Genomic DNA, 21,294 nt, shown 5'->3' with positions numbered 1-21,294 from the left:
GTTTTATAGACTACAAGCATTGCTAAAGGCCTCACTATAGGCCCAAAATGTTTTGGTGTGACAACTATATTGCTAATACATTTATGCCCAAGAAATTCAAAAGCCCCACATGTATACAATCATATTAGGGTTAAAATTAAAGAGTTTCCTAGATATTAATGTTATAATATATAAATAAGTTTAGTATATATATTCTAAAATTTCTTTTATATAACATTTTAAATTATTAAAAAATATACATATGGCATTTATAGTGAATATTATTAATTTCATTATTACTATATATTAATGAATGTTAACATATAAGTATATATAAATGTTTACCATATAAATAAAAAGTATACTATATAATATTAATAATATATTATTAAAAATTGAACTTTTTAACAATAATATTAAGATCTTATGATATTATAATTGCTCTCACTTCCACACACGTGCTCTCTAAAATAATAATAGGCTTCTCATTAAGAAAATTCTATTTTGTGAACACAATATATTCTCCCACATATGCCATGTAGTATAAATCCACAAAACCTTTTATTGATAGAATATAGATGGGTGAGCTATATTTTTCAATGCTTCATGAACAAATAACATATGTAAATCTATTTGAAAAGCATACAAATCACTACTAAAATGGTTTATTAATAATGTATTTGAATACATAATCCAAAAAATTGTTATGTAAGCCCCAAAATAAGGCCAGAGTCAGTCAATTATATGCATTAAACTCTTTACATTTATGACACTCTCTATGTGAGCGAAACTAAGATTTGCCAAACTAAGATTTGCCATCTATTTAGAGAAGGCACCCTTTCCAAGAGTTAAGGCTTATAGCCTTTTTTACTAATGTTATGAGTTGAATCTAGTGCAATCTCTCCTTATTTCACCTTGATTCCCAGTTAGAACACCAATGGAGCTCATCTTCATCATTCCTTCAACAAAGGCAACGAAAAATTCTCTTTGTGATGCTGCAAACCTATCCACAAGGGATCTTGTTCTACTATCTTGAAACAATTCTTGGTCTGTCTGAAGCAATCCTTTATTAGCTTGAAGATCTGAGAAATAAGAAGTGTCAAAGGTAAAGGGTGAATTTGGATCGAATGCAACCACATCAAGGTCATTTGCATTTGTTGGACATTGTTGTTGAAGTTGTCGTACAAAGTTTGGATCCATGTTTGGACTAGAAAAACGGAAGGCAAATTGCCTACACTTTGAAAATCCAATCGTATGTGCACCTATAATAGCATTACATCATTTTTTATGATTAGTATACCCATATGGTTTTAATATTCTTGAGGTAAGAAGATTATCACTAATTTAGAATGGCACACTTCCCAATATAAATTTTCAAAAAGTAAAGATTGCTATGAAGACTTTAATTTAAGATGCCAAAACAATATCAAAAAACAAGTGATGGGAGATTTAATAAAGGTAATGCCAATAAAGGTAATGCCAATAAAGGTAATGCCAAAACAATATCAAAAAACAAGTGATGGGAGATTTAATAAAGGTTGTTCATGTTATTGTTCTTTAGTATTGTTGATATAAGCAAGTAAAGACATGCAAGGTACAAATGTCATGCAATATTAAGTATATAGTTACATGGCAAAGGTGATAAGGAAAGGCCATGAGGAGGGGGTGAAGTATGGAATAATACAAGATCATCACAAGATTAAACTCCACAAGAAAATGTGCTAATTTTTATAACAATCGTGAAATGTGATTTTCAAAGAGTAACAAAGTATTGTCAAAATCATTTATTAGTACTTGAAGCTTGTTAGCACACCTTTGAAAATGGTTAAACCATGATAATAAGAGAGAACTAGCTCAAATGTGCAAACCTGATAGAGCAACCAAGTCTTGTATGTTAAGTCCCTTTGATGCGAACAAGGAGATCAATCCATCAATGTCCAAGTTTGATGGTGGTATGTTGCCTGGTGAATTTGATGCTAGGGAGGTCAAACTATCCCTTCTACCCAATGCAACTTGCCAAGTTGGTCCACCAAGCTGCCAAATTTTATAAACAATAGTACAATGATTGTCCTTGAAGTAACATGAGTTCAATATTTATCAACTAAATATATACAACCATGTTAAATCAATAGTAGCTCAAAGGGAAACAATCACTAGTCCATTAGGGTTTGGGAAACCCTAGCTTAAACTTAGTTCAAAATTGAATTTAGTCCAAAAATTTTCAAACTATGAAATGCGCATAGAACACTAAAGAGTGAAAAGCAACTTACGAACCGAACAGCCTCCTCAGCAGCAATTACTACAAGGTCTGCACATGAGACAACTCCTGGACAAACTGCATCAACAGCTTGTTTCATGCGATTGATTGTATCAAAAGCTTGTTGTGGTAGATCATTTTCAACATAGTCTCTCTCTGCTTTATTCTCTGATGTAGATGAAATTAAAATAGATGCATCACATCCCTGCTAGATAAAAGATATCCAACATCTCTCAAAGTTCTAGCATTTTGTGGCTACACATTTTACAAACAAATATGTTCACACCAAGATACATGACATTTCTCAAGATTATCTTTTCCCACTGTAGCACATAGTTTGTGTTCTTAATCATTTCTTACACATCAAATGTATGCATAATCTTGATTTAAAGCTATGTGTATTAACATTATGAATAAGAAACCCATACAATACCTAGAGCAGTTTGATGTGCATGTGTGGGACATGCATACGCACATGTATGTACATATATGCTCTTGTGACTTATACAATATTGTATGAATCGGAGCTATAACTACTTAACATGGAAAGGCTAACATCCCTTAAAATTTAGTTCAAGGTGAACCCTCAAGAAAAACAATTGGTTCCTTGATCTAGCTACATTGATTTCAATATATTTCTACTTATGCAAAAACCAACATGCCTTAAAATTGTCATGATAGCATGGAGCTTATGCATAAAAGTAATACTATACATTAGCATGGAGTTGATGTATATATTTGAAGTGAGTATGAAAGAATTTCTATTGCACTCTCTTGTTCAATATAAATGGAGTCCTTTATATGCATTTGAATTGATTCCTTTACACTAGTGCATCATGCTTATCATATTTTTTTGCCAGTGTAATATTTTAACTTGTAAGTGGTAGGTAACATGTTAGGATACCTTAAATAAGAACCAAATAAACAAAATTAGCAAACCTGAATAAAGCAGTCATGATTGATAAGTCGTAATGTCGCGGGGGAAACGACATTATTGCTACGTGCCAAAGATTGGTAGGTCGAACTTGCGATGGAAACTACATTTGGGCATGTTGTGCTATAGAAGTTAGGATCAAGATTTTGAGCAGTGGTGTAGATTATCAAGCCTAATTGAAAACTTAAGACTATTGCAATGTGGACAATAACATTCATGAGATATAAGAGCTTCTCAAACTTTGCCATGGTTTGCATCATGGGAAGCTTTCACTCAATGAGATCCTTTGGTTGTAAGTGTTATGAAGAAATAGCCATATTCTCTGATATGAACTGCAAAATAGATAATAGAGGCTTTAGAATTGATAACCATAAGTATGCGATATTATGGAAATATTGAATGCAAAATGAACAAATAAAAGGCTTCAAAATTGATTAGTTAGTAATCAACAATATGATGTAGAATGAAACTAGGATAAAAGAATTAATAACTAGCTCCTTGTTTTGCATGCACGCACGCACGCACCCCCCCCGCACACGCAGGCGTGTGCATGCGCGCTTGCGTGTATGTGTGTGTGCGTGCGCGTGCGTGCGTGCACTGTGCACGTGTGCGCGTGTGGTGTGCGTGTGCACGTGTGTGTGTGTGTGGTGTTTGTACGTGTGTTCTTAGGATCCAATCATCACCTATATAGCCATCTTGAGAAATAGATATTTTCAACACAATAACCTCATGCAAAAGGGCCTCCTAGAAAATCTATAAAGATGACTAGTAATGTCCTTTTTTGGAACTTAAAATCTACCTATCTTCTTTTGCAAACCAAATCTACTTGTCCCTTTTGCTTGGTCATATATAAGTGTGAAAAAAAGTGATTGATGAAATTATCATTAAAAGGAAAAAAAGACTCCCATATTGTGAAAAAAAAGTGATTGATGAAAAATCATTAAAAGGGAGAAAAAGACTCCCATGTGTATCAACTAGTGCTCTACTTTGTGCAAAGCTATTGTGAAGCAACATTTATTGTCCTCAAAAGCACAATAATGTTCATGATGAAAAGATTGTGACCCTAACCAATTAGGACAAGTGAACCATACCTTAATAGAAAATCCTAAACAAAACATCACCACCCATTAGAAATCGAATATCGGATACTAATATGCAAGGTATGCTATCATTTAATTTGTCATGCAAACATGTTAAGAGAAAGCAAGCCATTGTATGCATGTAGAAATTGAACACATGCCAATTCTTTAAAGGTTTCTAATCATTTATATACTATATGCAATTATTGCATGCACACTATACGGTTTAGTGTTTATGACAAAGTAAGTTGCAGGTCTAGCATATGTTGCAACACTTATGCAATCAACCATATGATTCACATTTAGATGCTCTTTAAAATCGAAATTGCATGAATTATATTGACCATATGTTCTTCAAGTGTAGAAAGTCTTAAACAATTGCATGCTTTGGGAGTTGTAACGAAACATTATTAGAAAAATTGAATATTCGATGCAACTATGTAGAGATGGGTATATTATATGTTAACATTGCAAGGGCAGGAAAAGAAAATATGCCATTATCTTATGTAAAACATTGCATACATGTGGTCTTTGCATGCATGCAACCATTGCATATTGTATGTGTTGTAGGGACGTGTGTACTTGCAAGTATAACTTATATTGACTTCAATATGCATAAAATCGAGAGAAGGTTATAAATTTAAGAGCTCCTTAAGCCCTACTTAACATCGCTCATAAATTTAAGAGCTCCTTACCTACTTAACATCGCTCATAAATTTAAGAGCTCCTTACCTACTTAACATCGCTCATAGCACATGCAAACAAGAAACACATGTTTAGTATAGAAGCTCCAAAAGATGGTTGAGCTATAATCGATGGCCGAGCATTGACATCAATTTTAACCCTCCTACCGTGAATGCTAGCATGCATTCAGTGAGCAATAGGAAAAAAAATTTAAATTCTGAAGGTCCGGCCCAGTCCAGTATACTCATGCAGGAGCACTGGCATACAACCAAGCGTAGTAAGAATATCGGAAGCTCTTAAAACACCCACTTCTGTTTGATATTGCAGCATGCAAACAGTACCCATGTCTTTAATTTGAAGCTCCAAAAGATGGCGGAGCTGCAATATAATGTGACCAAGCATTGACATCTATATTGTTTACCCTTTACTATACCACTTATCGCAACATGCATGCCATGAACTATATGCAGACTCTCTCTCTCTCTCTCTCTCTCTCTCTCTCTCTCTCTCTCTGAGATGCCAAATGCGCTCATCCGTAATGACAAACATGTAAATGAGAGGCGACGGCACAGACACTTTTGTTGAATAAGGATGTAAGCGAATGCAATTAGCTGACAAACAGGAATATTTTCTGTAAACCTACTGATCAGGCAATCGAAAAAATGCAGGGGATGGTCACAAGTTTCAACCGGATTGCTCTGTCAACACGGGGAGAGCGATCAGAAGAACTCAGGAAGAGAGAGAGAGAGAGAGAGAGAGAGAACGAGCTCTTACCATGGTTGCTGGTCGGGGGAGGTCGCAGCGTGCTTTCGGCGAAGGAGGGATGGAGCAGAAGTAGAGTGGACGAATCGAAGTGACTTGCACGAGCAAGCTATGACGCGAGAGAGAGAGACGAGAGAGAGAGAGAGGCTAATACTTGTTTGGTTTGGTAGAGGTGGCGTGATTAAGCGTCGCTACGTGGAGACGAAAATCTAGGCGACAGATTTTTTGCATGCCTTTCTTTTCTAGCATGCTTTTTTTAGAGTGTGATTTTGCTGAATCACGACAGTCTGATTTATTTAGTTAGCTTCTTCCTCACTTTACATCAGGGACGTTCCATTCCTATAATGACCTCTCTCTCTCTCTCTCTCTCTCTACATCGCATGCTTCTATGTAGTTTCTTCTTAAGAAGGTGCATGCTTCTATGTAGTTGGGAGGAATCAATGCTAGCCGTAGCTCAATTGGTTGAGGCAGGTGACACGTGTGTGCGTGTTCTTCTATAGTTACTTTAGCATTTTGTAAAACATCTCTTACTTTTTTCTTTTTTTTTAATGGAAGCTTGAAAGTTGTATTAAAATATAAAAAAAAAAGGTTTACAGCTGTTTAAGGGAGTGTTGCTTCAAAAGATCTCTTACTTGAACTATGTTCTTTCTTTATACTTTGAACCAACTATTTTCGTATTTTAGTCACAATTAACATCTCTCCTCTTGAGTTATAATCCTTTTAATTCAGTTAGATTTTAACATCTCATTGAGGGAAGTGATAATATTATGTTTCAGAAGTTAGAGTTTTATAGCTACCTTGATATAAAACAAAATCCTAAGGTTCCAAAAGAAAAATAAATTTATGAAAACCAAAGGGCTATAACTTAGAGAAGGAAGGAGATACATCATGTAAGACTTTTTACAAAGGTTAGAAACCCTTAAGCTCCATAATTAAAGCTCAAGTATGGCGAATGCATTCAAAATGTTGCAAAATGTAACTAAGAATAACTTAGCACAATGTAAGATCTCTAATTTAGAGAAGCAATAAGATGAAAACATCATGCAAGACTTTATACCAAAGCAAAAATATTTTTTAAACAACAAAGAGAAAATTGGAGAAGGTAGGAAATGCATTATGTAGTATATAAAATAGCGAATGCATTTGGAATTTTGCAAAACATAACTAAGAATAATTTGTCGCAATGTAAGGTCTCTAATTTAGAGTAGGAATAAGATGCATCATGGAAGAACTTGCACCAAAGAAAAAAAAATCTCACAACAAAGAGAAAATTGGAGAAGGAAGGAGACGCATCATGCAAGCATTTATTTCAAAGGAAAATATATATAATAACCAACAAAGAGAACAATTATGTATCATAGATCCAAAGACTGATCGACCTCTTTACTAGACAACTACTCAACAGCAATGGCACAATAGATAAGTTTTTTGCAGTACCAGATCAAATACTTAGCTAGTGATCTGACACATGTTTTGGGATGGTTGCATAGCTAGATGGATCTAGCAAGAGATCATACAAGACGTAGGCATCTAGGGGAATGGGTCCAAGTTGTTGGAGGAATGCATCTTGGATATAGGGACAGAAAGGAGTGTTAGGAATGAATAAGCTTTCAATGGATAAAAATGTTGTTGTAAAATTTCAAAATTTAATTATCTGATGTACTCATTCACTTGAGTACTCTACACCCAAGTTTCTCATGAATACTATGCCATAGCCAATATATTTTTTGTAGCATCAACTTAAAATGATGTAGGATCCTTTAAAAGTAAACTACTTATATTTGTACCTCTTATATCCAAAATTTTTGTAGAATTTAAGATTTTAAAAACTAAAATTTTAAGAATTAGACTAACTTGAATAAGTTTTAAAATATAATCCTAATCCATACTAATTAGGCAATCTATATGACATTCATAAGCCTCAATTATAATGGAAATTTCAAATGTGTTACAAGATGGAGCTATAGCATCATCCAACAACTAGTGATAATCAATGTGTTTTAATCGACGGCTTAGGCTAGCACGCAAGCCAAAGGATCAATTGAACTAAGTATATGCTAGACTTATGATAGGTTAAAACAAAAGCAACACCTATACCTAGATTAGACATGCACTCGACATAGGCTATGGCTAGCTAGTTTTATATATGGACTAGATATAAGCAAAGGCTAGGCTAGGTTTATACATAGGCATGGCATACTAGGTTCAACTAAGATAGGCCTAGCTAGGCCTAGCCTAGACCTATGCTAGGCTTACAATCACGGGAGGTTTGACCCCTCCCATTTAAAGTAATTCATATACCAACACAACTCATTTACAGTATGGTCGTAGACTCTATTCATTGTACTAACCTTATTATGCACTTAATTAATTATTATAAAGTAATGTATATATGATATATATGTAAAATAGGATGAAGACTTATCGCAAAGAGTCAGAGCCTTTGGACCTATGGGATGTGTTAAACATGATATGTTGCAATAGAGGCATTGAGCCATTCAAAAATGCCAAAAATAGAGAACAACCATAAGACACAATGTCTAAAATATCATTGTAATCCATATTAATTACACGATCTATATGACATTCATAAGGCTTTGACTATAATTGAAAATTCAAATGCATGACAAGATTAGGTTGTAGTAATTTGCACCCACCATCAAACATGTAGTGACAATCAACATGTTTGAATTAGTGATAAGACAGTTGTTTATATTAGCATTTAACACATGTTGTATCATGTAAACCTTCAAGCTCACACAAGCAACAAAGGGTTCTAACATGTCTAATAGAGCGTTTGATTAGGTGTCTATACTAGATTTCAAAAATAGGTTTCTTCTTGTAAAAATTGAAACACGGATAGGAAGCAGAGGATGATTATGTCGCATATAAGAGAGCATTTAATATGTAGAATGGAGTTTAGCATAACATTATAAATTGCATTTTCTTTGCAAGCAAAAGCACTCAAAATGTAGCCAAAAGGAATAAAACATTGACCCTATCTAGAAGAAACCCAATAAAAATTCATTGACAAATTAAAATACGAAGAAAATCATACCTCAAATCCTTCATGAGAAGGATGATATCAGTGTTGCAAATGCGCTTCAATAAATAAACGCGCCTAAATAAATATTAGCGCCACGCCTTTAATGATAAGGTGCGCATCCATCAAAAAAGATAATTTCTCCTAGGTAATTTGAATGCACGCTATCGCCCAGTGCTTCCCAATGCCACTACTGCCTGCTCTACACATCAACTGAAGCATTTACAATTGTTAGAAAATAATAAAATTAAACCGATAAAAGTGAATACCTAGCAGTCTTCAGCTACAAAATAAATAAATAGGTTGGAACTCTGTCCTAACCTTGATTCAATATGAGTGCACTCTAAACTCATAAACATCCATTAATTTAAATATGTATTTTATGGAATCACCCGCTATGGAATCATCCACGTGCACATTAAATTAACATGACGCCCGAAAAGGACAGGTGTCCCCATCAACTTCTCGCACAAGGAATCCACCTTGTGTACGAACCCCGGCAAATAAATATAGTTTTACGGAATCCACCGTGGAATATGCCTCCTTGCATCAGGATCTTTTAATGTACCTAATGTTACAACGACCAGTTAGTTGGCCTTTTAATTGGAATGAGGTTTTTTCCCCAAACAAAGAGTCTCATTGCTTATGCACACTACACAACATCCTTTCCTAGAAAATCATGCCCTGCAATGATGCAACAATCCCCATCCCTCCTAATAAAACCCACATTAAAAAAATCCCAAAGTTTGAAAATGTCAAAAGCATGGTTTTTCATGTCATCAAAGTTAAAGTATTATTATATGCATACCAGCCTCATGAATTGCAATGAACAAAGTAAAGAATGGATCTATCTCTCAATAATTAAAGTCATGAATAAATAGTACTATCACTTAGCCCCTAGTGCATTAAATGCTACAACTACCAATGAGCTAGCTTTTCAATTTGAATGAGGCCTTTTCTCCAACACAAATAGCCTCATTACTTGATCTCATTCGCATATATAAGATGGACCCCTATAGTCCAAGGGTGCACCACACAATATCCTTCCATAGAAAAGCACTACTTGATAATCGATGAAGAACACAAGTATAGAAATTTATGGTCCCTACATTAGAGTTCAAGATATATGGCTCCATCTTGGTACCTCTAGGGGTTGACAATATAACACGTATCTTAAAATTAATACAGAAGATAATAAAATAAACAGAGGTTTAAATCCCCATATTGTTAATATCTTGGACTCCATGTCTTAATATGCATATCTTAAAATGCTTATTCTAACATAATGTAGATCCTCATATTTCAAAGTGTGTGGGTAGGTGTTCTCTATATAAATCCAACATTAAAAACTCCTCTATTTCAAAAGCCGAGAGAGAGAGAGAGAGAGAGAGAGAGAGAGAGTACTGAATCTTCCACTCCATGTACTAAAATCAGTGTAGAAGATAATAAAATAAACATAGATTTGAATCCCCGTATTGTTGATATCTTCCATCCCATGTCTTAAAATTCATATCTTAAAATGTTTATTCTAATCGAAGGTAGATCCTCATATTTAATGTGTGTAGGTAGGCATTCTCTATATAAATTCAACAAAAAAAACTCGACTATTTCTCTCTCTCTTTGCCCCCACACCTGTGTCAAGAGAAAGAGACTTCCTCCCTCTCTCTCTCCCTCTCTCTAAGCAACCAACCAACCTACCAACTAACCTACTTCATACCCTATGAGAGAGAGAGAGGGAGACAGAGTCCATAACTAATTGATCAATCAATTTTTCTCTCCCTCTCCCCCCCCCCCTTCTCTCCCATACTTGATTTATTTAACAATTAATTAAAATCAACAAACCAATAATTACTAATCAATATCTAGCTCTCTCTCTCTCTCTCTCTCTCTCAATAAAACTCACTAACACTCGATAAAACTAAGAATTAACCAATAATTTTATATATATATATATAAACCAAAAAACAACTAAAAACTTAACTAATAACGATAAAAACTAATAACTAACTATTAACATAACTAACCATGTTAATATATTAATCTTAATCTTAACCTCAATTCTTAATGTTAATAACTTTAATCAACCATTAAATAATAACTATAAATTAAATTAACTATGCTTAAATTAACAACTAACTAACTAACAAATACAATCTATACTACTTTCTTATTTTGGCTCTTGGTTTGGTTATCTCCTAAACCTCCATTTTTTCCCCCAAGCCCATTGTTTCTCCCAAGCCTAATTTTCAATTTGAAACATCATTGATTTTATGATTTTATAATCCATACATGATCTGTGATCATTGAGGCGAGTTGAGGTAACTTTAATGCTCGACGTTGTGATCTCTCTCTCTCTTCTCAAGATTCTCTTCTTCTTATGATTATAGATTATAAATAGATAAGAAAGTATGCAGATTCTCTTTCTCATTTTTTATTTTGCAAGCTTGCAAGGACCCTTACACTTACGATTCTGGGAGCAAGCTAGTGGGAGCTTGGGGACAACTAATAACTAATAATTATTAATCAACTAAGTAGTTAATTAATTATTATATATCTATAACTATAATAACAAAATAACTAATCAAAATCAATAATTAGCAATAATGATAACAATTAACATTGACATTAACATAAATAATTATTATTATTCAAAATAATAATTATTAATAATAATTAAAAATATTAACTTAATAACTAACAATAACAACAAACATATAACTATAATAATAAAATAGCTAATAAAAATCAATAATTAGCAATAACAATAATAATCAACAATAACAATTAACATTGATATTAACATTAACAATTACTATTAATCAACAACAATAATAATTGAAAATATTAACTTAATAACTAACAATAACAATAATAATAGTAACAAAAAACACAATATAATAATAATAAAATAATAACAACTCATCACAATGATAACAATAACAACAACCACAACAACAATATAATAATAAATATAACTAACTAACAAATACATACATTATAACAAAACTATACAAAACAACTAATAACTTAATTAATAACAACTAACTATTAACTTAACTAACCATCTTCTCTTAATGTTAATCTTAATCTTAATCAACTATTAATTAAATATTAACAAATAATTATCGGTTAAATTAAATATCCTCTAATTAACAACTAACTAACTAATAAATGCAATATAATATAACTATATAAAAATAACTAATAACTAACAATAATCAAATAATATTATCTTAATCTTACTATTATTTATATATTATTACTTAACTTAATTAATTATTAAAATCAATTAATTAATTTTAACAATAATCTATATCTATAATAATATTAACAAAACAACTAATCGAAATCAATAACTAACAATAACAATTAACATTAACATTAACAATTATAATTTAAAAATAATATTATAACTATTATTATTATTATTAGTGATAATTAACAATAATAACAACAATAATTATAATAATATAATATGCTATCAATCATTCATCTATTCAATTAATTCGTTCAGTCAATTCAATTCAATATTAAAATCTTAACTAATTAATCCTTATAATTAAATTATTAATAATATAACAATAATAGTTATAATAATAACAACAACAACTTAATTATAATATAATATATTTAATTATATTAATAATTTATAATAATAATAAGCTATAGTTATTATTATATATAACTAGTAATAATAATAACAATTATAATATAATATAATGTAATGTAATAATAATTATAAAGTATAGATTCATCTATAATATAATCTATATCTATCAATATCTATATATGTCTCTATAACTATAATATAATACAATATAATATAACTAATAATAACATTTATAATATAATAATTATAATTATTATTATTAATCAATCATTCATAGTTAAAATCATTCGTAGATTAATCATTATAATAAGCAACCATTAACTATTAATTAACGTTAATATTAACAATAATCTATATCTATCAACTATCAATATCTCTATCTTTATCTATGATCTATCTATAATAATATAACATTAACATTAACTATAATATAACAACAATAACAATAAATATCGACACTAACACTGACATTAACAACATTAACATTAACAATAGAGCTTGGCCAAGGCAACTTATCGATGATTCACTGGTAAGCCATTATCATCATCAGCATGGTGACCTGCTGGTGATCTGCCAACACAGACACAGAGAGAGAGAGAGAGAGAGAGAGAGAGAGGAGCTCCACCATCGTGCTGCAAAGCAAGGCTAACCCTGCTAGTTCTGGTTTTTCTTCTTCCCCCTACACCGCGCCACCACAGAAAGGCCAGTCTATCTCTCTCAAGAAGCTGAAGGAATTTGGGCTATTTATTGAGAAATAGAGATACATACCTGACAAATGGACAGCAGGCGGCGAGCGAGGGGGGCATAGTGCCCGCATATTGACACTCAGAGAGATGCACAATTCAAAGAAACGTGCGTATTCCAAGATTAGCTGTGCATGATGATGATGATGATGATGATGTGTTGGCAGGCCAGTGCAAGGTGATCTTGAGCGGGTGCCCGCTTTTGACCACCGGCGCTTTGATTCGATGATGGCGGTTTTCCACCCCCCAAACCCAAAACGTCTTTTGAGTAAGCAGTACAAATAAAAGATTTGAGATGTATAACACGTGGAAGCATGTTCTATATTCTTTATGTGGCGAAGCCTTTGTTCCTCCAGTATGGCAAGTTACGTGCCAGCCCCAAATAAAACGTTTTCTCACCCTTTTCTTTTACTAACATGTATCAATAGAAGAATTCAAATATACACATAGTATAAGTGCTTGCATACCAAATATACAATGCATTATGTAGCATGATCCATGAAATCTCAATAATTACATATTGGTTTTTGTATGTTGGGGCTTAAAGGCCACCTATGCCAGCCACTTACATTTACTTGTACTAACTGCCTGCACATATATATATATATTGCAGGTTGAAGGGAAAAGCCCAACTGGAAGCACAAGCCGAAAGCAAGAGAGATGCAAGCTATAGAGAGAGAGAGAGAGCCAAGATGTGAAAACTCCAACAATTTGTTTCAATAAAGTGATAGTAATGGGTGGCCACTATAGAAATTATACGACACAGTGGATAGAATCTAAGGAGTAGAGAACACACAACAAATATGAGTATAACAAAAACTACTTCAATTTCAAATGAACTAATATAAAGATGACTATGTCCACCTGTGTGTTACTACTATGAAGCTTAGATGGCGATCCAAACAAACGATAGGTGAAGAGCTTAAAAATAGTTGGTAGAACTCTAACTGTGGGTGAAAGATAGATTGACAATGGCTTTGGAGGGGTTTTTCTTTCATAGCCTAAGAAGGTGGTCTAATCAACCTAGTATGATCACTGCATTGTGCCTCAAGTTGCTACTCCATAACTACTCTATCTAACCCAAAGGCTAGATTTACAATGGTCACCTTTTTGCCATCCGGTCACATAGACCTTATTTAATATATAAGTCGGGACCCAACCAATATCCATGCTCATATATGGCTTATTCTCATAATAGGGGCCTTATAACTTAGAGTACCATGGATCATTGGTGGCACCTTACGAGGGTGGGCATCAACTATATCTAACACCCCCCTCAATCTCCACCCACAAGTGAACTACATCCTCGATCCAACGTCGAGTCTCTGAAAGATGAATTCAAAGGAGATCCTTCATAAGAGCTTTGGTGAAGATATCTGCTCCATTCTCCTCCATTGGCAGCTCTATTATCCCATCCTCGATCAAGTTTGGTAATGCCATGGTTGGTTGCTTCTTACTAATCCAAGAAAAGGCTCTTGAACCTAAAGAGAAACAATATCCAAAAACTGGTTTTCTAGAAACATTGGCACCTACCCAATCTAAGTCATAGTTTTCCATAAAGAGCACTTCATGAACTGTATGTGATAGCATAGTTTAGAGTTCCTTTCAAGTATCTGAGCATCCACATCCTAGCTTTCCAAAGACTTTCTTGTGGTTTGTTTGAGAACATGCTCAAAATACCAACAGCAAAACTAATATTTGGCCTGTCATTATATAAGTAGATGAGACTACTAACCAACCTCTTGTATCTCCCAATGTCTGCTAGCATCGATATATCCTCAATGGATAACTTCACATTGACATCCATAGGTATAGCTATCTCCTTTTACTCGATCATGCCAAATGCTTTTAAGATCTCCCATGCATATTTCTTTTGAGAGATGAAGATTTTGCCAAGGGTCTTGCTTGACTTTAATCCCCAAATAATAGTGCAACAAGCCCAAGTCTGTCATTCCAAACTCAGAGCTCAAAGCCTTTCGAGTCTAATGGATCATATCTTCATAGTCACCTATAATAAGAAGGGCATCCATATAGACTTTTTACCATCCTTGTAAATATACAAGTTCGCACATCTCTTGAAATTCAAGTCTAAAAAGAATTTATCTATCCATTTTGATACCATGCTCTAGGGGCTTGTTTCAACCCATACAATGCCTTCTTCAACTTACAAACTTTGTTCTTAAAATAGGGGACCTCAAACCCCAATGGTTGAGACACGTACACCTCCTCCTTGAGGTCTCCATTCAAAAATACTTATTTAATATCCATTTTGTAAATTGGCCACTTCTTATGAGCGGCCACCGCTGCAAGGACTATGCAAATAGTGGTCATTCTAGTAGTTGAAGCAAATGATTCTTGAAAATCAAATCCTTCAACCTATAAAAATCCCTATGCAACTAATCTAGCTTTGTACTTTTCTAAGCTGCCCCATTAGCCTTGTACTTTATCTTTGAGACGTACTTAGTGCCAATAATCTTCCTCTTTTTTGGCCGATCCACTAGCTCCCAAGTATCATTCTTCATTGTGCTATCATACTCAACTTGTATAGGTGCTCTCCATGCTAGATTGGCAAGTGCGTCTTCCAAGTCTACTAGCTCCTTTACTTCTCTCATAATCTCAGCTACCATCAAGGCTATATTGACTATGTGAGCAAAAGGTTTTCTTTTCTCCTCTATTCTTAGAGACCTTCTTGGTCCATCTGGCTTTTCCTCAACTGTGGTAGACATAGGATTATTGCAATCATAGAGCTGCTTCACCCATTGCAACAATGGCTTTTCCAGTGGCGTGATTGTAAGTTGGTGAACTTTTTTCTCATCATCCAAAGATAATGCTTCCTCCTCCTTGAGAGTTGGGACAACTCTTGGGATAGGTTCATAGTGGACTACTTCTTCAGTGGATAATGAAGTGGAAGAACTTGTATTCTCCTCCTTCACTATATGTGACTACTCCTTGAACACCACATCATGGCTCGCTATGATCTTCTTTGTCTCTTAGTCATACATGAAAGATGATAAGGATTGAAGCTTACTTGAAAAAGCTATGGCGAGAGAGCAAGAGCAAGAAAGAGAAAGAGACCAAATGGAAACTCCAATAATCACAATGTGTGACCGGTCCTTCCTTTTTTCAACCTATCACTAAAAGAATAAAGAATAAAGTGATGGTAACAGGCGCCCACCATCTGCAATGTGCAATGGCGAGTACTATCAATGTAGTAATACACAAGCGGCTAGGCAAAGATGCCTTTATCGCCAACAACCTCCCACTTAAAGGCAAATCTACCCTAGTGAGGAGTGAAAAAGAAAAAGAAAAGATAGTACAATGTACCCATGTACAACAGGATGAGGAAAAACGTCATCTCATCCAATGCCCATCAATCTCTTAAGAAAGGCAAAGCACTCGGTAGTAAGGCTTTTCGTGAGTAGATCGGTAGGATTTTTGTCAGTGGAGATCTTGACAAGGTCAACAGACTTGTCCTCCACAACCCCACGTATGAAGTGATACCTCATCTCAATGTGTTTTGTCTTCGTATATGGAAGAACGGTTTCTTATCTAGTTGAATAGCACTCATAGAATCCGACCTGCATAATAGGAGTCTGTGTGCCCCACAACTCCTATATCCTCACTGCCATAGCAAATACACATATTTGTTGTGCCTTTCAGGTATCTCATGATACCCTTCACAGTATCCCAATTTTTCTTGCAAGGTGTAGCCATATAGCTTGCCACAACACCAACTACAAAGGCAATATATGTAGTCAAGTGGCTATCATGGCATACATCAAACTGTCCATGGCTAATACATAAGGGATCTTGGTCATCTCGGCCCGTTGCTTATCCGTCTGCGAACAATCGGCCTATGAGACATTCACATAAGAAGGTAATGGGCAGCCAATAGGCTTCACATCCTACATACGATAACACTCAAGGACTTTATGAATGTACTTCCCATGTGAGAGGTAGAGTAGTCCGTGATGCATGTCACGCTTAATGCGCATACTAAGAATGTGAGAGGTCTGTCCCAAATCCTTCATCTCAAAGCTCTTCTTCATCTGAGATTTAAGAGCATCCATCTCATCATGAGCTTTCCTTGCTATCGGCATATCATCCACATAAAGTATCAAAATAAGCAATGAGCCATTACAGCCTTTCTTCGTGTAAAGACACGAATCCATAGCACTCCTGCTGTAGCCCTGTGACTACATAAAGGCATCCAAACTTATGATACCACTCCCTAGGTGCATGCTTCAAGCTATAAAGACTTTTCTTTAACTTGTACACTAGGTGCTCCCTATCAAGTTCTGCAAAGCCCTTGGGCTACTCCATGTAAATCTCATTATGCAAATCCCCATGCAAGAATGTAGTCTTGACATCCATCTTATACATGTCCAAGTCACGCTACGTGACTAAGTCCAAAACCAAGCATAGGATGGTCATCTTGACCATAGGAGAAAAGACTTCATCAAAGTCAACTCCATGCTACTATTTAAAACCCTTAGCAACAAGTCTTGCCTTATAGGCAGGCTTGGGGTGCCCAGGGGTCCTTTTCAGCTTATACACCCATTTGCATGGCAAAGCCTTCTTGCCGTTAGGCAATGCAACCAAATCCCAAGTCATATTCTTATGTAGGGAGTCCATCTCAAACTACATAGCCCTCTCCCAGGAGTGTTGTCACCCCTACACATAGCCTCATCATTGGTGAGAGACTCTCTTGCATTTGTAACCAAGACATAATGCATCGAGGGCTCAAATCGATTATGTGGACGTCTAGCTCTAGTAGACCATCTCACTGCAGGCTCTGCTACATGTCTAACACCTTGGCCATGTGTACCAACTGCTGTTGTAGGCTGACCATCTGGCTGTGCAAGCTGTACTAGAGCACGTGGCTCCTCCTGAAATATAACCATTCGTATCTCGGCCACCTTCTTAGGCTACCTATGCATCTTGTCTTCATGGAAGACTACATCATGGCTGCGATGACTTTCCATGTCTACGAATCCTAGAGGCGGTAACCCATCTCGTCTACATCTCCATAGCCAAGGAAAATGCATTTAACACTCTTAGGATTCAACTTAATGTGCTTGTCCTTGGACACATGACAGAATGCCTCATATCCAAAGACACGTAGATGCACATAACAAGAAGGTTTCCCAGCCATATCTCCTCTGCAATTTGAAAATCCAAACTCTGTGGTAGGCCTGCATGGCTAAGCATATTGTGTACATGCTCTTGGATGGTTCTATTCATTTGCTCAGCCAAACCATTGTAGGGTGGGGTATAGGGGTTGGTCAACTAATGTTTAATACCCCTTTCGTCACATAGCTGCTCAAAGGCACGTTACACATATTCTCCCCCATTGTCAGTCCTAAGGCATTTTAGCCTATGCCTAGTCTGGTTCTCAACTAACGCAAGCCATCTCTGAAACACAACCAAGACATCTGACTTAAGCTTAATGGGGTAAGCCCAGAATGCATGTGAAATATTATCAATGAATATCACAAAATATTTTGCACCACCCATAGACTAACAAGGCATGGGCCCACAGACATCGGAATGTACCAATGCCAAGGGCTCACTCATGCATGTCCTACCAGACTTCTTATGCATATTCCTAGTCTGTCTGTTATAAAGACAATGCTCACATGAATCAAAACATGCACAGTCAAGGGGCGGTAAGTACTGCAAAAACCAGAAAGCATGTGGGATGGACTGACTAACAAAACATGGTCAATAGAGAACCCATCACCTACAAGAGGATAGAGTCTGCCAGCCTTGGCACCTCTAACAAGCACAAGTCTGCCCACGAGTGATCTTCCAGGCAGAATCCCCAAATGAAACATGAAATCCAGCATCATCAAGCTACCCTGTAGAAATAAGAATGCGTGTAAGCACATGTACATGACGTACATCCTGTAACATAAAAGTAGTGCTAGTAGAGAACTACAGCCATACATCCCCAATGTCAGCAATAGCAAGTGACCTATCATCACCCAAGCAAACTAAACTAGACACAGTGCGATAGGAGTGAAACCATTCACGACATGGTATAACATCAAATGAAGCACCAGAATCCAAAAGATTGCACTGCGTATACATAGAGTGAATCTCGATCAACGACGTAGCATCACAAGAACTAGCTGCAAGTATGTACTCCCCATCGGAGTCATCAGTCTACATGACATTTATCTTCTCGCTTTTCACACTGGATTTTGCAGGCAGAATACTACGATTAGAAGACTTTTCATGTACTTTGTCTTTCCCCTTCTCTTTGTGCTTCTCATTGCATAACTCATGACACTTTGGGCGTGTATGACCCTTCTTGTCGTAATGATGACATGTCACATTAGCGTTTCTCCCACTAGACTTACTACCACGACTTAGACCTAGACTTTTGTGAGTCTCTACCACATCCATACCCACGGTCATTCTTTCCACTACCATCTTTGCCGCTAACTGTCAAAGCATGTGACACACAAGAGGAATCCAAGTTTTTACAGTTGATCTTTTCCTGTAGAAGAGCACTCTCTACATCAGGCAAGTTCAAAATAGTAGCAGGAGCACATAAAGCAGTGCGGAATACATCCTATGACTCACTCAAAGTCCCAAGCAAAAACAATGGAGTAACCTCATCATTAAAGGTAATACCCTAGCGAAGTTAAGTTCTTGAGAATAGCATGGAACTGGCTCAAATGAGTAGACATTCTCATATTCTCCTCCATGCACGCAGGTCCATAAGCTGCTTCAGTCAATACATCTGACTTGTTGATTTTGCTTGTCATAGAGGTTCTTAATTTTATCCCAAAGCTGCCAAGCACTCTGTGTTCCCTCAACCACATTGTAATGCACCTGTTCAGTCAGAGACAAGATGAGGGTGGACTTGGATAACTCATCAAGCTCATCCCATTCGTCATCAGTCATAGTTTCAGGCTGCTCGACATGCATCCTTTATGGCTTGATATGAGATTTCTACAACAATATTTGCCAAACTTGGCTCTTCCAAAATAGGCATAATTCGTATCATCAAGCCTAATGATGTTGAAGATAGCACTGTCAGTGGAAGAAGATGGCATATTGCAGTCCAAAATGGTGCAGACAATTCAAAACCGTTTGATGTTTTCTACTGTGAATAGCCAAAATACCACCAAAACCAAGGCAAAATGACCACAAACTGATAGCTAATGATGCTTCCCACCAAGTACCATCAAAAGTACTTAAAATCAGGATGATTTAGCATGAAAATTCCACGTCAATCCATGCATAGCTTCTTGTTGTAATAAATTACATCCAGGTACAATGAGAGCAAACTGGAGGCAAAATGAATGCACCAAGTCAACCACTCACTGTCAAAGTGTAACCAGCATCAAGTGGGCATTAATCAGCATGTGACAGTCATACAGACATTGAGCAAACACCCAAGCATGTCAAATGAATCCGTTAGTAAGTCGGAACACCCCCTACGTAATAGGATAAAGTGTACACAACACTGGCAAGACCTGACACAAAGAGGTGTATGCTCACGGAGTGCAAAGCCCAAATCAGCCCAAGTACATCTGTGAGGACCACCACATATCAACCATGCAACATCCAAGTGAAGATCCCAGTCTCAAGTATCTGAATGCTCAAGTAGCATAAACCACTTGCTCAATGTCTATCAAGCGTATCAAGATGCTCCCACTGGCACAAAATCTATAAATATCAAGCAAAGAAGCTTAACAAGGGCATATGATAGCACCAGTGCCAAAAGATCCAAGATCAAGCATCAATAAGACCTCATGAGCATATAGGTCGTGTAGCATCCGTACATAGCATCCATAGACATCAATACATCCAAACTGTAACTTTGAAAAGCCGAGAAATAGCCAAAGTAAGCTCTGGGCAATCAAATGTCAAGACAAAGCAAGGCTCAATAGCATCCAACTCCAAACAATGTAACATGCATGTAGTAGTGGCATAGGACAAGCATGTCAAGACCGGTCAGACATAAGCAAAGTACATGCCATAAGTACATCAAAGATGAAGATCCCAATGCTATGCAAAGCAAGATCAAGCTCAATCAATGATTCGAGAGCAAATCCAAGCTCTACGTCAATCCCCAAGAGTCACTACATCAATATATACATCTAAGACATAGCCCGAATCCAACATGCATATCCAAACATAAGCAAATAAGCTTTAGTCCTGAATATTCCAGCAGCAAATAAATGTC

At 35.8% G+C, this 21,294-nt stretch overlaps 1 protein-coding gene across 1 annotated transcript; it reads right to left on the bottom strand.

Moving 5' to 3' along the window:
* Positions 1–727: 727 nt before the first annotated feature.
* Positions 728–5,804, bottom strand: LOC148015946 (peroxidase 55-like). Its single transcript, XM_087664417.1, has 5 exons — positions 5,708–5,804; positions 3,176–3,502; positions 2,250–2,441; positions 1,848–2,013; positions 728–1,241 (listed from the first exon to the last, which is right to left on the bottom strand). The coding sequence occupies exons 2-5, from the start codon at positions 3,428–3,430 to the stop codon at positions 856–858; spliced, it is 999 nt and encodes a 332-aa protein (XP_087520543.1). The 5' UTR covers positions 3,431–3,502; positions 5,708–5,804; the 3' UTR covers positions 728–855.
* Positions 5,805–21,294: the final 15,490 nt, after the last annotated feature.

The sequence above is a fragment of the Lygodium microphyllum genome, chromosome 23 (genome assembly GCF_053477565.2).
Source record: "Lygodium microphyllum isolate KBCC chromosome 23, Lygodium_microphyllum_v1.1.10, whole genome shotgun sequence".
Lineage (NCBI taxonomy): Eukaryota > Viridiplantae > Streptophyta > Polypodiopsida > Schizaeales > Lygodiaceae > Lygodium > Lygodium microphyllum.
The sequence above is the reverse complement of the archived record's forward strand: the minus strand, read 5'-3'. Positions and strand labels throughout refer to the sequence as shown.